The following is a 16,958-nucleotide window of genomic DNA, read 5'->3' as shown; positions in this document are numbered from 1 at the left end:
GCGCTGTGTACAGTGTAGAGACAAACTGTGTTACCACTTATCACTGATTAAGCGTACAATCTGATCAAAGAGATCCAAACTCTGCACTGGTGCAAGAAGCATCACTGAGCTCCTGTTACCTGCATGTAATCATTTATGTTGTATTAGTGAGTAGGATGTACCTGCACTTACTTGTACTTGTGCTTGTGCTTGTGCTTTTGAATTGGATTTCAGTGTCAGACATTCTACATGTGTCAACAACAATGGGTATTACAGACTCTTAACTAGTTTTTTTTTCGACCTTTTGTCTTGCTGGGGCTTGCTCTGTGTTTGAATGGGGGATATATAAATACCTGCGGCCCAGGTTTTCCACGGGGACCTGGCAACCCAGGTGAACCATAGATACCCTGTAACATAAAAGTCGTAAGACATGTAGACTGAAAAAAACAAAAAACAAAAAAATCACATATATTAACATGCTGATTACATATATAAACACAACTACATTCCTATGATTTGATCATCAGAAGCAATCTGGAGGTCAGTAACTTCCCAAAAGACATTTTGATGAAAGAACTGCCAGGCATCACACAACCAATCCTTATATTTATGGATGACCTGCAGTACAAACACGCACCTACCTTGTCACCTTGGAATCCACACTCCCCTGGCTGTCCAGGTAAGCCAACATCCCCCTGAAAACCCCAAAAAACATGAGAAAATAAGCAAAAACGTATACAAGAAACATGCAATACAGAAGGTGTGGGGTAATACAAGCGGTGTATTACAGCTCTGTATTATCTGTTAGCTTTTTCAGGCATCAGAGATCCAATTTTATGATTTGTCAAATTTTTGTATACTGAACGTTAATAGTCTGGGAAAGACATATGCAGATCACCTTATCACCTTTCAGTCCTGGTTCCCCTGGGTTTCCAGGTACTCCCTTGGAAGCAAAATAAAATGGAAAAAAAAAAAACATGATTAATGATTGAGGGTTATTAATGAGCAGCCTTGGCTTTTCCTTGCTCATAAGGCTTCACATACTCAAGCTGTGGAATAAATGAATCCCAACAGCAGCCATGTGTCTGATCATGGTGAGATGAACCGCGACATGAAGACTTTCTGGTTAAGATCAATCACTAATGCCAGACGGAGGCATAACCGTATCATTTACCTTGAGTCCTGGTGGTCCTGGTGAGCCCATAATGCCAACAGGGCCCATGTCTCCCTGCAAACACACACCCAAAGAAAACATACTGAATGTCCGGATAAATCCCAAAAACCTTCAACTGCCATTATACGTAGGGCAGGCTATCATCTGAAAATGTTCTGTACTTGTGCTGATATGACTCTCAGTGCTTATGTTAAAATTATTTTTTTATACCTTACAAACATGTTTTTCTCTTAAACTTCCCAAATGTTAAATTTAGACATTTGCCAAACAAAATACATAAAAAAGTTTCAAGATTTTGATTCAAATTATGAACCACTTGATCAAGAAATACAAGATTGCAAAGATGACCTGACATTCGATGCCAGTTTTCAGCTCTTCTCGATATTACTTCGGACACATCTTGGTCAGTACCAAGAAAAGCATTCAAAATCCAGGACCGGTGCTCACAATACACAACAAACATGTACTTTTCAGCTGAATGTATCTACAGAGACACGTGGAAGAGATGTATGACAGTATTTCAAAACATTAGCTATAAGCTGCTTACTAAAAGAAAGCAAAGACAAAGAGGGATTTAAGAGACAGAGAGGACAAGGAAACAAAGTGCATATAGCACAAGATATGCAGTTATCAAATCAGAAGGACACACTCACAATAAGACCAGGGACTCCACATGGGCCAGGAGCTCCAAGTTCACCCTAACAGGAGGGGAGAAAACACAGACAGAGAGAAAAAGAAAAGATGTAACACAAGCAGCGGCAGATGGAGGTGTAGAGCTGTACATGAATGCATACAGTTTGTTTCTATAATGTGTTTGTTTACTAGTGTTTTTCTTCCACTGATAGCCCATGTAATGTGTCGCTCCACTCATAGCGAGCGAGCTCTTGGCACATGACACACAGAGACGTTTGTTGTCTAAATGATCTACCCCGCAGCGACATGCCATGCCTACATCCTCTCCAAGCTACGCATGCAGTGGAGAGATGGATGACACACAGCCCATTGTGGCCTTCCTGCCGCCTCATCCTTCTCTTTATGAATGAAAGAAGATGAATTCAGCCAAATGGAACATCCCTATTTCCCTCTGGAGGCAAAGGAAATGAAGCCTGGAAGAGGCTCTCAGAGGTCAGCCAATCACGCTCAAACACTGACCCTGTCAATCACGAGCAGTGAGGGTCAAACTACAGAGAGGGGAAAGGCAAGTGAGACTGCTGATGCTGCCCTCATATCAGTGTGGATTATGACGGGTGAGTGAGTTACTGAATGACTGCACAAATTTGCCTCACAGTCAGTCTTCCACAGGAATGAAATGTTCTTGCCCTAAAACAATATGCAAATAAGCTACGAATATTTCAGTGCACAAGTCTTACAGCACGGAGACTAAAGAAAGTCAAGTGATGTAGTTGCATTTCGTTTTATTGTTTCTACTTTTTGTATGTGCCTTCATAAGCAATTGTTCTATTTCTTGTAAAGCACGCTGGTGTGCCTTTTTACATGAAATGTGCTACATTAAATCTGAAACCTGATTAAAATGTTCTTCAGGGCCAAACAAGATGAAGTGCTAAAATGGAGTAAATGGTGCATTTATCGACATAAGTTCACTTACTGGGTTCCCATCAGGGCCAGGGGGTCCCCTCTCTCCAAAGTCACCAGGAAACCCCTGAGCACACAAAGAAACAGGATAGTTATGTGACCAGAGGGGGAGCTGAGAGGCTGAATGCTCATTTTGAGGTCAAATTTACTGATAAATCACATGGATTGTCAATGAGGTTATCACATCAATCACTAGGGATCAAACAAACAAACAAAGGCATGTCAATTTTATTTATAAATCCCAAAATCACAAATTTGCCTCCAGAGGCATTACAATTTGTACAGCATGAGACACCCTCTATCCTTGGACCCCCAAAGTGCTTCCCAAAACAGAGGTTTACAAAGTAAAGCCAAGCAAATCCCATCAAATACGCTCCCAGCGCTTCATTCCTGGGAGACCGGCAGGAAATTCCACGGCTGAGTGTTTCCGAGCGACCGAGTGTCTGTGTTGTGCACACGCTGGCAGGGAGCACTCAGCAGCCCGGCGAACCGAACCCCCAGGACTTGCCTAAATGGCTGAATAAAGCTGCTTGGCCCAGGAACTGCTGACTGCGTTCTTTTTTTGCTTGGTGCTCGTAATTCCATTATAGAGGCAGAACAAGAGGCGTGATGCAGCCGCGAGGCCACACGCTCAACGTGTGCTTGTCAGCGTGCCAAGGTCAACATGCAGCCCACTGCACATCACAGCTCAGCACTTGCCTACAGAGGCCGAATGCTGGTTGGACAAATGATAAAGATCAGAATATAGGGGAGATCTCTCGTTTTCTGCCAACAGAAAGAGAGGAAAATATTAAAAATGAAGGTTTGACGACCTCGAGTGATGGGAGAGATAGGATTGTTTGAGTGGCAAACTGCTGATTTAGAACATCAGGAAAATGTGGATAAAGTAATAAGCAGTAATTGGTGCAACATGAAGCTCACAGGAAAAGTGGAAAAATGTGCCTCTTTCCAAAAAGTTCAATAACTGACTTGGTTTAATCAGAAACACATGGAAGTCTTTGTTCTCATATTGACAACAACTTTCAGTGAGGTTGGCGAGACCTTTTTCATTATGTGATCTGTCCAATGGAGGTCCTGCCAGTCTGCTATGCGCAAAATATAACACTGGCTAAATAATAAAATATGGATGGTGACTTTCCTACTTTCCATCTGAAGGGAAAGCACAGGAAGAGGGGTACTACTTAACCCCATAAAATGTGCATCTTTAATCTTTGATTAGCTTTTTGTAGCTGAAGTTGTTTTAGGCTTTGGGACATGTGAATCGCATGTATTTCTGTTGGCTTCTCTTGTGTGTCTTTCCAGAGTTTGTTCAACCGTGTTACTGCTGACTCAGGACAAAAAAAAACCTTCTTGCGTAAATTGACTGACCTCACTTTTTACCGCAGAGGAAGAGAAATGGCTTGCTCATGACTTGGCTATTATGAGCATATTTTTCGTCTTTGTCACTGACCGTTACTGCATAATAATATCCAAAAACATGTCCAACCAGACTAGGCCTGGGAAAATAGCAGATCTACATAAGTGGTTATGTGCAGCTTTAGTATTTTCCATGTAAGCCTGGAAGGACGGGAAATTTACTTCCAGGCGCCAATGACGATAGACTTCCCTGATCTGTGGGTAGAGACTCCGGAGAGCCAAAGCCACAACTGACATATCGCATTATCATATCAGTCTAATGCAAAACAAGCACAGTAATAAGCACACTGTATAACACATAGTAATCAAATTCAGTCAAAGAAAATTAATCATACTAGGTTTATAAATAAGGGGGGCAATAATTTCTGATTGTAAAAAGGAAATGACTGAGAATTTAAATGTAATCTGCTGACACATGGCCAATTGTGTTTTCAATACATTCAGTAACATTATTTACAGTCCATATTTATTCCCTTATAACAATCCCTATAGTAATGATTTGCATCACTGTGGTAGTGGGGAAGTTACCACAACTGTTCTTTGCAGATTTATGAATGAGGCCAGGAGGGGGCTTCACGTTGAACTACAGTCTTTGTAAGAGTAATGGTCATTTAATACGCTTTAAAATAAACCTGCGCTACAGTAAGCGTCCATAGATCACGACAAGCCACATTCGCTTTCATGAAGTTGCATTAAATATGTTCTCTGAGAAGTATGTTGAGAGAAAACTTTACCGGCCTACCCATCTTGCCCTTCTTCCCATGAACGCCAGGAATTCCCTGGAAACAGGACAGAAAACAGAGTTGAGAGACGGGGACAGTCACAGGGATAAGGAGCTAGAGGAGAGATAAAGATGTATAATCTAAAAGGAGAAATTAGAAGTCTTTAGCCACACTAGCAACCCTGTGAGCCTATGCTCCGTCCACAACAGAAAACAGAGGTATTGGATAGAGCATAAAGAAACAATATGGAGGAACAAATAGTGTAGCGTCAGTGGGATGGCCATTTTAGAGCATTTCAGACTCAGCTTGTCAAGTTCAACTAAGCTAAAGTTTCTGACTAAAGACTGACTAAACTGTATTTAGTCAAGCTCTTTGAGCTGACATTCAATATGAACATTAGCATGTTAGCTTCGCAGCATGCCATCTAAGCATGAGGCTGACAGAATTTGGTTCTTATTTCGGGGACTAACCTGTCATAGTGGAAATTCTGACTCGCCATTATTGGCGTTAGCTGAAAAGTTCCAGAATTACCAAAGCAATTGCGATTCATCCCCTCAGGACCACGCTGTAAGTATTTGTACCAAATTTCATTGAAATCCATCCCAGTGTTTGACACGTTCTACTCAAAGTGTAGGATCAACTGACCAGATTCACTGTCGCATTGAAGCACCACTTAGCGACTGTGGCTAAAAATGAAAAACAGTTTTCAAAATACTTGGTATAAAGTTCCTGAGAGATCTGGTGTCACTGTTTTGGTTCACTGCCCTTGAGGTTTATGAGACTCTGAATCCTGGCTGGGTTTGAGTAAATTTAAATCTGCCTCCTACGTTTTAGCCAGACCCAAGACAGTACAGAGGTGGAGGCATAGGTTGTTTTTGCCCCCAGGCTTGATCCAATACAGCATAAGGGAGCTTGTGCTACTTTAGGGTTATAATAGTAATTTGGTGAAGAGTGCCTGAAGTACCTCAAGAATAATTTATATTTCATCACTGTGGCCCGTGGACAGTCAGTTAATGCAACCCAGTAGGCATTTACTCTCACAGACACTAATACTCACTCTCTCGCCATCAGGACCAGGAAAGCCAAAAAGCCCAGGGATGCCAATGTGACCCTAGGGAGGTGAATAAAAGATGCAGTGGAGGGGGAAAAAAAGGCAAAGGTAGGTGGAAAAGGAGGGGGCACAATGAGACAGAGCAGAGATGATGGATATTGTGAAGAGCTGTTGGACATCGACAACACTAACACTTCTCTACAGACTTGGGCTGTGATGCTTTGATCTGTTACAGCACCGCAGGCATTTCAGCTGCAGTGGACTGGTCTCGAAGAGCCAAGCCTTGAGGCAAGTGTATATGCCCATGGACTGCATGGTGCTGGCTTCCACGATGTAGTCCAAGGGCACATACCCTCACATCAGGGATCTCTGGAGATCTCTCTGCCAAACCTACTCGGTGGAAGAGGAGAAAACAGTGGCGAAAAGGGCAGAACACAAATTACCATAACATTTAATGAGAAGCTAACATCTTGATGCATTACGGTCGTGCTCGGCAGCAGAGCAATGCAGTTTTAGAATAGTTGGCTAAAATTAACAAGTACAGCGAGCGGGGAAACTGCTTGAACTTAAAAAGAGACAATCGCTCCTACAGCACTTGAAATATGCCCACAAAACCATCTGTCATTATCATCATGGAGTTAACAAGGTCAGACAAGTGGCATTTATGACTTTGGCCTTTTTATGTACCCACACCAAGTAATTTATTAACCATTTAAGAAAGTGAAACTGCTCTGTTGACATATATAAAGAATGCCATGTCGCTCTGCCCCTGTAGCCTTCAGTGAGGGAGGGTGCATGACAAAAACAATAGAGTATGTTCTTCTGAGGATGCTTTAAACACTTCGGATCTTAAAGCACAAAATATGCAGTATTTATTTTCAAAACACCTTTTTCATTACCAGAGATCAAACATGCTTCCTGTTTACATTTAATAAAATACTGCATGCCAAAGTTGTAATAATTTCAACATCTACTTACCCTGACTCCTTTTGGCCCCATTTTCCCTAAAGGCCCGGGTAAACCCTAAATGTAACAGATGACAAAACACATTTCTGTGGTTACAAACAGTGGCAGAATTCAATTTGTGTTGCAGTCAATGTACTAACAATTGTAGAAAGGTCTGGCTGGACCCATTATCTTTCTGGTATAAAGGGATAAAAAACACTCTGGCTTGTTACTGTTTCTTCAAACCAATCAAAGTCGTCCCGGGCAGCGTTAAGCCCAGGATGCAGCCATGGTGCAAAATTCTGTTTGGAAGAATCTTGTTTTAGTTGAACATTTGTACTTGGGGAGGCGAGCCCCGGCATTAAAATGGCTAAATCCCCACAACAGAAAACGCCACATGAAACAGTAATTATGTGATACAACTTTTTCTTATATAGAAGCCAAACATAACTTTATCATTAGTGCCCTAGAGGTGAAGTCTGCCTAAGTTATACTTCAGCGCTAGAGGAGCTCATGGGCTAGTTAAAACCACAGATAATTTCAGATTATGCGGAAATGCAGATTATATCCCAGAAGCTCGTATGAAGTGGAACGGACAAGAAACAACTCACAAGGCTCTCATGCCTGATCCATTTTCAGTACGGGTTGATTTGGCATCTCTTTTCACTCTGACAGCGGCATGCACCACTGACACTGGCTTGACACCAACATACAGATCCGCTTCATATAAGCTTCTTGTGAACTTTGTAAAGCACTATGAGACACTCTGTTGTGATATTGGGCTATACAAATAAAATTGAATTGAATTGAATTGATATCAGTTTAATAACATTATCAAGTTATGCATCTTTTTTTCTGTAAAAGTTGCTGTTTTGACGTAATGACAAGGACATTGAAAACAGCAGCACGCAGTATGAATTCCAACTGAGACTGTCTGCCATTGGTAGGCTTATACCCACAGCCTGAGTCAGACAATGCCATATGTAACCAAGTTTGACTTAAAAGGCTAATACACACCTTCAATTCCATGTAGACAGGTGCGTAGGAGGAAATGTCCATGGGCAAGAGAAGAGAAAGCACCCACACATTATCCTTTTACTAAAGCACTTTTTAATAAAGAGTTATTAAAGTAGTTCTTTATAGAAAGTTTATTGCAAGCAAAAGCACAGTGAGTGAGAGCTTTCTGTTCTCTTGCATAAGTGATCAAGTTAAGACTTCTCGCAACCCGATGATAAGCATCGACATCCAGATTTTTGCATCCTTTTTTAAAATTCGAATTAGCCTTTTGGCTGCCGTTTGCAGTGTTAATACTTAAACAGCGTTCACATCAATTTCTCAGAGACACCGCCGGCAAATCCACCAGTGCAGAAAATCTCCCCCTGAAACTGTAAAGACCAACTCACAGCTCACAGAACTCCCCACAGAAAAGTGCAACGCCTTGACAGAAACCGACAGCCCTCGTGATTCACAGCCAACAGATGGTAGGGGGTGCTAAAACCTAATCCATCACACGCCATTAAGGGGATCAGAGTTCAGACATAGTAAGTGCGCTAAGGCACAGAGGGAAACACTGAGACCCGTGCCTGAACTCCACCTTATCATAAACATTCAGGAAGCGCAAGCAAGAGAGTAGTTGTCCAGCTGTTTGTGGAGTTTAAATCTACTTTAAGCTAAGAGGAAACAGATTTTAAAATGTAGAGAAACGCTAATGCTCTCCAGCTTTGACTTCTTAAGTTTAACGCTATTCCTAGAAATGGGGCAAGAAAAGATGCTCACAGTTCGGAGGAACAGAGGAAGCTTATTTGTACCCGGGGAGCTGTGGAATTAGTCACACTTTTATTACCTTTCCTTTCTTCAGAGCGGTGCTTACCATGGAAACCTTTAAACATTTTATTTCCTCACTAGACCGGGGGCATGCATCACTGATATTCCACCGCAGGTGCTTCTCAACATTTAGAGCCGTTTGTCACTCTTACTGAAGACTTTTCCTTTCCTTCAGCTGCTGTAAACTTTCTATTTGGATTTACCAAATTAGGTTTTTTGAGGCAGACGCTGAGAAGCCGATGGCTAAGATTCTCTGCCAGCATTCAATATCTTAACATTTGATTATTTTCTAGCTACAGAAAATTCACTGTTTCCCCTATAATTCTCATTTTATCCATAATTCTAACAGCAAGCAAAAATGACAAGCTGAAATTTGATTTATTAAAAGAAAAACGCCATATTTTCAAAAAGGTGTGATATGAAAGGAAATTTGATAATATTCTAGCTTCTATTTACTGTTTTATCTTTCCTTATGTGTGAGTGTGTGTCTCCATGTCTGTGTGTGTGTGCACGTGTGTGTGGCCCTCCTCAACAAGCACTGCAACACTAGATTTACTGCACCTGCCTGCCAGGATAGCCTTTGGCCCCAGGGCTTCCATCATCTCCCCGTTCACCCTGTGGAGAGAAAGATGGTAGAGAAATGAGCACTAGAGGAGGGCAAAAGAGAGAAAAGGAAAGAAAGGACTGAAGGATGGAGACTGAGGGAGGGAAGCAGCCTTCTGTAGGAAAAAAAAGGCTTCTTTTTTGCACATATGGTTTCTGTTGGAGCCTCACTGATTGCAATAAGAATCAAGGAAAGACACTAATAAAAATGAATACAAGCACTTCTGTTTATGAAGTAATAAACAACAGTCAATAAGTCCTATAAAAGAATTTAAATCTCTCAGCTTCTTGATAGAGTCCTTTTGTTTAGTCGGGGCAGTGTTGCCTAAGGAAAGAGGCGCCACTATGTTAGCACTCTAACCATTCAATTAATCCAACAGTAAGTGCTATTATAATGCGGTCAAGCCACATGCTTTTAAGAATACTGTGAGCAGAGTTTTGCTTGAATATGTTTATCCTCATCAACGTACAGTATAACACATGAGTCATTCCCTCCCTGTGGTGAGACCAAACCAAATGCATCTCTCTGAGAGGAATGTTATATTCTACATGTTCTACATCAGAAGAGTAAAACTGGATTAGTTAGTGGAGGCATGCATAAAATTACAGGCTGCTCATGCGGCATACTTAAAGCCGACCACATTCAGTAAAATCTGGCGACAGTTATGTTTCGATATTTCTAGTTTGGAAAAACAGACAATGTGCTATGAGAGATCAAGATGTTACTGTATTATCAAAAATAATATGGGAAATCTTGCAAAAATGGTCACAGAGAAAAAGTAGTCATAGTAGTAGTAGAAGTAAAAGTTGCAATAATAATGAAGCATTGTTGCAGCAGGAAGGTTATCATGGCAAAATAAGAAATAAGAAATGGAGGGTAATGCCCTTTCAAATAAACAAACATTATCTGATTTTAAAAAAGGCTGCCAACATTTGATATTTTTGTCCATTAGGTTCATATTTTGTTCCTATCTTAGCTTCTACTAGTACGAGGACACACAAACATGCACAAACTCATAATGTGTGTGTGCATGCAATACACATTCTTGCCAACTGAAGAGGGTGATAATGTAAAAGTTGCAATTCCACTGATCAACAGTTGGTGGCAGTAATGTGCCAACAAACATAGAGATAAACTAGTTAAAGGCAGAGAAGAAGACTTTCAAATAACGTAAACATGGGCTGTGTCCAAAAATCATTCCCCCGTTTATCCATTCACCTCTACCTGCATAACAGACGATCAATATTTTACTTGCGATTTTGGATTGATATTTGGAGACAATTTTAGCATCTATTCAATACGTCCAGAAATTTCATGTTCAGAATTTATAAAGTTAGATAAAATGACAAAGGATAAATACATGGGCGGATTACTGAACAGCTCGGAGGACCCCTAATCCAGAGCTTTTATGTGAAGTCGCTGTAATTAACTTTGCATGTTTTGTTGCATATTCAAACGGCTTAGTCATTCATGTCAATGACAGAGCCATTCTGAAAAACTGAAAGAATACCCAAAACTTTCACTCAATCTCAGTCATAACCCACATATGGGTAAATATAGTTCACTGCTACTAGTAAATGGGGAGATTTCAGACTCAAGTTAAATGCAAATTTCACTATAAATAATGAATCATTTTTTAAGGAAGAAAATTCAATCGACATCTTTGTCGCACATTTTGGTGAGAAATACTTAAAGTAAAAATGTATCATCAGTAGACTCAACTAAAGTAGAGTACATTGTGACACAGCACATTCTTCTCAAAGATAGTGCACTGGATTTGTGCTCAGGAAGAACGAAGAGGAGGAGGAGGAGGAGGAGGAGGAATGACCCAGGGGGTGTCCAAACTATTTAGCCCACTTGTACCTCTGCCAGAAATCACTCCTTCGATATTCCCGCCAAGATTCCAGAACAGCTCATGTCTAATGTCTCTTCCACCCAACTGTTATCCTCCACCACACCAAAACCTCTTTTTTAACGTCCCAATATGTCTGAATTAATATTTACTCTCTGCCATTCCCTCCCTTCCTACCGTTTTGCAACTATAAATGGAAAGATGTGCTGGAGTCTTATGGGAACCGACTCGACTTGGCTCTTCTATTTGATGAGTAAACATACATTGACACACAGTGAACACAGTGCAGCCATCAGACAGACAAACAGCATGCAGTGGATTTAGTCAGCATGATAACACTTCAAAGACGACGGAGGGATTATGTCACAGGAACCAGAGAAATCATTTTTAGTTGTTTTGAAATGCCACTATTGTTGTTCAGAAAAATCCTCTTAGGTTTGGTTGCCTCATGATTGTTTTTAACCCCTGTGGTAATTTTAGAGAAAGAGAAATGATGCCTCTCACCTCAGAGTTTACTGCATGCATCCTCAAAATGGCATTAATTGGATTCTAGCACTTTCCCGTTATACTTGTTGACCCAAAGGGGGAGCTACAATTACAGGCATTGCAATTACTAATGTGTTTATACTGACTGGCCCAAAGGGGAGGAACATTACAGCTTGGTGGTAGACTGGTGATGTTATTGAGAACGAAATGAGATATATTATATGTCTTACATGACAGAAAATGTATGATATACATAAACTGTGGTCGTGATTTCACACAAATAAGGTACTCACGGGTTCACCTGGCAGACCAGAAGGACCAGGATGACCTTTTTGTCCCTGTTGATAGAGAAACGGTAAGTTAGAGTTTTGCAATCGAACAATAAATTACTGGAAAACACAAATTTTGATCACAAAGCCACAGGGAAGTGCAATGCTAAATGATGCACTTTGCAGAAAGAGATTGTCGGGCAAGGGCAGAAAACATTGATGGTCAAGTTTGGTCGATGGTCAAACTTTATCTAATTTTTGTTGATAGGAAGTTTAGCACCTTGAGTCCAAGAGCATCACAGTCAACACAGCAGGGGCTGAAATTATGATGAGGTCTTCCAGTTGCCTTAGAGTTGACTTGACTTTTCCTTATAAAATGTTCAATAATAATAAAGAGGTTCAAGGTTTAGCTTAAAAGGGTTCACAGCAAAGACAAACTTAATAGCTGTGAAACTAATGGAGCATTTATCTCTAACATTGGCTGGTTAACCCTGAATAAAACCCTTCTTTATGATTACTATACAAGAACAATGCCATTTTTATTTATGGCTGCAGGACTGCTTGGCCATGAGTTTGTCTAATCTTTGCCACCACTGCACTATGACAAAACAATTCAGAACAATCGTCCATTAATTAAAACCAGTAAACCAATTACACAGGAACAAGTGAAACCCAAAAGGGTGATTAATGGTCACCTTCAAGCCCTGTGGTCTCAAATGAGCATGCCAGCTGGTTACAAAATGTATTATTCTTTTCACAATCAAGGCCTACAGTAGTGCAGATAGAGTCATGTGTTGCCATCTTCGAGGGAAGAGCACATCTATCCTCTCAAGTGTGAAGCCATTAGCCACCAGCTGTGTTAGCCTGTCCGCAGCAGAACAAGTAAACCACGGCTATTCAGAGGCTGAAAATTTGGACCAGTGTAAACACTCAAGTCACCATCAAGTGAGCCATACCTAGCACTCTCAAGCCTGCAGCTACAGTGTATACATGGGGATTAAAAAGTCCTTCTGCAAACGTGCTGTGAGACATTTGGTAGTATTGACGTAAAGCAGGGCTCAGCTGTAAAGGTTACTTCACTGAGTTTATGCAGGCCTGGGTGATGATGAAGGGGAGTGCAATGAAATGTAAGAATTTTTCATCAGGATTGGGCTGATCAAATACTGTGATTGGCCTCCTTCTGTGCTGATATTCAGTTTGTTACATTATTTTCATGTGAAATAATGTAACATGTGAAACAAACGCCAGGACAAGACTAAGGAGATGATAGTGGACATGAGGAAGGAGAGGAGCCCTCATCAGCCACTGCTCGTCCGAGGTCAGGAAGTGGAGAGGGTGAGCAGCTTCAAATACCTGGGGGTCCACATCAACGAGGACCTCACCTGGACACTGAACACCACACAGCTGGTGAAGAAGGCTGTATTTCCTTTGGTTTGGCAGGTCGTTAAAAATCCTCACCAACTTCTACAGCTGCGTTGTTGAGTCCATCTTAACCGGCTGCATCACCGTGTGGTACGGCAGCACCACCATCATGGACCGTAAACGCCTGCAGAGAGTGGTGAAGACTGCGTCCAAGATCACCAGGACTCCCCTGCCCTCTCTGCAGAGCATCTACAGACACAGAGTCCACCGGAGGGCTGCCTCCATCATCAAGGACCCCACCCACCCCCAACACAAACTGTTCACTCTCCTCCCCTCAGGCCGGAGGTACAGGAGTCTGAAATGCAGGACGTCCAGACTCAGGAACTCCTTCTTTCCCTCCGCCATCAGGCTCCTTAACAGCCAATAGGAGTCACAACTACCTCTAATCTGCACATTCATCTGCACACTGACTGTACTTTATGTTAAGTTGCACATTTTGTAAATATATTTCTATGTTAAACAATAGTAGTTTATTTAGCAATAGCAGTTTATATTTATATGTTTTTATATTTTATTCTATCCTCTTCTTTTTTTACTCTTTGGCATTCAGTGTGGATGACAAAGTAAGATTTTCATTGTACAGGGAAACCCGTTTCTGCACTGTACACTTGACAATAAACGCTTTGAATCTCTTGAGTCTTGAAGGTGTAATTTTTTTTTTTACTCTTGTTAGAAAGCTAAAACCTCTGAAAAAAGTCATTAAGAATGCAGTGTGATTCTATCACATGCTAATAAAAAGTCCTTAACCTAGATTTTCCACCTTAAATGTCACTTATTACATTTATCCACTTTCTTGCTCAGAGTTTGACGAGAAACTTTATACCACTATCATGTACGTCCGTTATATATGAAGCCACAGCCAAGAATTGTTAGCTTAGCACAAAGATTGGAAACACAGGGAAACAGCTAGCCTTGCTCTGTCCAAATAAAATAGAAAAGGTGTACACCTTACAAAGGTGTGCTTGTGTGACTATATTTTGGCAGGGCGCAGTGACTTCCTGTTCCATGTTTCCAGTTTTTACGTTTACCTAAGCTGACTGTCTCCTGGCTGTAGCTTCATATTCACTGTGCAGGCATCAGAGTAGTATTAACATGAATCTGCATAGACATTTCCCAAAATGTCAAAATATTCCTTTAAACATGGTCTGGTGCTCATTGAAACTGTCAAACCCACATTTTGTTCTTTTTTAAAGTAAAAAAAAATTATTTCAAAATGTGTTAAAATGTCAAATATCATTATACAGCACCGTCTGTGTCTGCTTCTTTAAAATATTATGAGAGCTACATGGTGCTTATCAGTAAAATGTTAAAACCTACAACTTTGGACTCGATTAGAATTTAAAATGAGTTTCTATGGGTTCAAAAATCGTTGGCTGCACAACATGAGTTAATAATGACGGACCCACTGGTGGGTCAGGCAGGGTTGAGCAACAGTGAGACTGACGTGCCTGAAGCTGTTAAGTAAAATCATGCTGGCAGGCTGAGGTCCCATGTTGATCTAGAGGCCAATACTGGTCCAGTGTATCATCATAATGCAGAAAAGTACATTAATAACATTTAATTGGAACATTTCAGAAATTATATCACAACTGACACTCAGCTACAAACCAAAGGACTGAGAGCCGAATCTGTGGTGCCATCATGTTGTGTGAACTGACTCTTAAACCATCAGCAGGAAGATAAACTTGCGCATTCGCCAGAGTCACATGTACCAGAGATCAAAAACACTCATGAGTTGAGTCCAATAAAAAGTCCCTACAAAGAAAGGAAGAAATAAACACACTTGGACAAGCAACTATTTTTTAAGATCCACATTTTCTGTCACATCTCCTGCAGCTTTTGGGCACAGTGTGAAGCCAGATGCAGGCCACAGTGATTCCATCAGACACGGTTACACTTTAGTTCTGTCTAACTCCTTATTGATGATTATTTGTCTTTCTCTACTGACAGACAGCAATGTACTCCGAGTTGGAATTATCTGACGGGAATTTGGGAGTAGATGAGTCTCCTGCTGGAGCCAAAGCACTGCAGCCACGAAAAGACAAAGGAATGTGTCTGGGCCTTCCAGCGAGGCTAATACAGCCGAGTACAGTAAAAGTAGGGAAAGGAAGTCTGTCCCTTAAGTGTGTATGTATGTGCATGTGTGTGTATCATAAAAAATACAAATAAAAATTGGACGGAATTCTGTAAATCCATTGTGTGACAGGAAAATGGCAAATGATCATATTCTCCATTAGTTCTCTCTCTCCATGAAGAGCGAACAGTTTTAATTAGTGTAACTCATACCAGATAAACCCTGCAGCCAACAGGCAAAGAGCAGCAGCAGCAGCAGCGTCTCTGCCGCTTGCAGAATAAGCTACAGACTTTCCTTAGCAGACAAAAAACACACTGTGCTTTCCATAGACTTTTATATTTATTATAACAAAAAAATGTATCCCCACCTGGCGAGCCTCATAATTCCTCCTCTGACAAATCAGATTCGGCAAATAAAGGCATGAGAATGTTATTATACAAAACTGAGTTGCAGGAGGGAAAAATCTTGAGGGCTGCGCAGCTAATAAAAAGTTGAGCGCTATTCCAGTGTGCCATGATCAGAGCTGGCTGTGTAAAAGGCACACTGGTCCAGGGCTGGTAATACTCTCCATGCAGTGTTTCAGTTTGACACGCACATACATGGGTCTCTTCCTGCTTTACAGAGCACATTGCTGAATGACTCCCAGGCTACCTCCTCATTACATCTTTACACATTTCCCACAGTGAGAAAGGCTTTCTCTGGCATCGGGCCAAGAACTGAGCACCAAACTCAGCGAAAAGGGTCCATAAAACAGCGGCAGGTCATAGCTTTGCTGGCTGGTTGGACGAGACCAGAGGAGGGAACCGATGTCGAGCTGCATCTGAGGCAGATGATGGAATTTCACTGTAATTTGAATACAAAAGTGCGCTGTTGGGAGTTTTGGCTTCCAGGGCCGGACTGTGATCAAAAAAATCCAAGTGAGTTAAGAACAGCTGCAAGCAATGAGGTGTCTGGTGGCTTTCAGCAGAGCCAAGCTGATTGCCTCGTTTTTTATTAGCTGGATACAAACTGCATTTTAATACTTTGTATGGCTGTCAGCAGTTACTTGTGGGGATATGTGTGTTTTTAAAAGTTAACACAGACATGATCAGTGGAACCAGAGAGTCCCACCTGAACTAATCAGGACAGGAAAAGGGGATCTGTTACAACCACTTAACCTCTGCCTAGATGCCGGTCCACGCCCAGAACAGATCCTCAATTACCATAAATCAGCAGGAAGAATATCCGCTTTTTCCCATGACTCCTCGCTCCATGACTCACAAGGCGAGAGGTCTTCCTTTTTCGCACTGGAGTCCTCCCCACTACTACACCGAGCGGAGGAACCTTGAGTGCACCAGATGGTTTTTTCAAAGTCAGTGCTGTCCGATTGCATAACAGATTGTTGGTGCTCCCGCCAAGGCGTTATTGCACTCATGCTATTGTGTTCCCACTGAGGACAGTTGTGTGTGCGTGCGTCTCTAAGTGAGAGAGAGAAAGTTGCTTACAAAGGTTTTCTTCTATTGTGTGACAGTTGTTTTCTAATTAGCATTCTCCTGGCATTTGAAACC

General features: G+C 41.4%; 1 protein-coding gene across 1 annotated transcript in view; it reads right to left on the bottom strand.

Annotated features, from left to right (window-relative positions):
* Positions 1 to 16,958, bottom strand: part of col27a1b (collagen, type XXVII, alpha 1b) — a 67,564-nt gene that overhangs the window by 27,516 nt on the left and 23,090 nt on the right. The window contains exons 8-18 of the mRNA XM_070833948.1: positions 11,940 to 11,984; positions 9,266 to 9,319; positions 6,914 to 6,958; positions 5,942 to 5,995; positions 4,897 to 4,941; positions 2,760 to 2,813; positions 1,807 to 1,851; positions 1,154 to 1,207; positions 878 to 922; positions 621 to 674; positions 333 to 386 (exon numbers count right to left, since the gene is read on the bottom strand). Coding sequence (XP_070690049.1) covers positions 333 to 386; positions 621 to 674; positions 878 to 922; positions 1,154 to 1,207; positions 1,807 to 1,851; positions 2,760 to 2,813; positions 4,897 to 4,941; positions 5,942 to 5,995; positions 6,914 to 6,958; positions 9,266 to 9,319; positions 11,940 to 11,984 — 549 coding nt within the window. The remainder of the gene's footprint in view (positions 1 to 332; positions 387 to 620; positions 675 to 877; positions 923 to 1,153; positions 1,208 to 1,806; positions 1,852 to 2,759; positions 2,814 to 4,896; positions 4,942 to 5,941; positions 5,996 to 6,913; positions 6,959 to 9,265; positions 9,320 to 11,939; positions 11,985 to 16,958) is intronic.

Source organism: Pempheris klunzingeri, chromosome 7 (assembly GCF_042242105.1).
Source record: "Pempheris klunzingeri isolate RE-2024b chromosome 7, fPemKlu1.hap1, whole genome shotgun sequence".
Lineage (NCBI taxonomy): Eukaryota > Metazoa > Chordata > Actinopteri > Acropomatiformes > Pempheridae > Pempheris > Pempheris klunzingeri.
The sequence above is the reverse complement of the archived record's forward strand: the minus strand, read 5'-3'. Positions and strand labels throughout refer to the sequence as shown.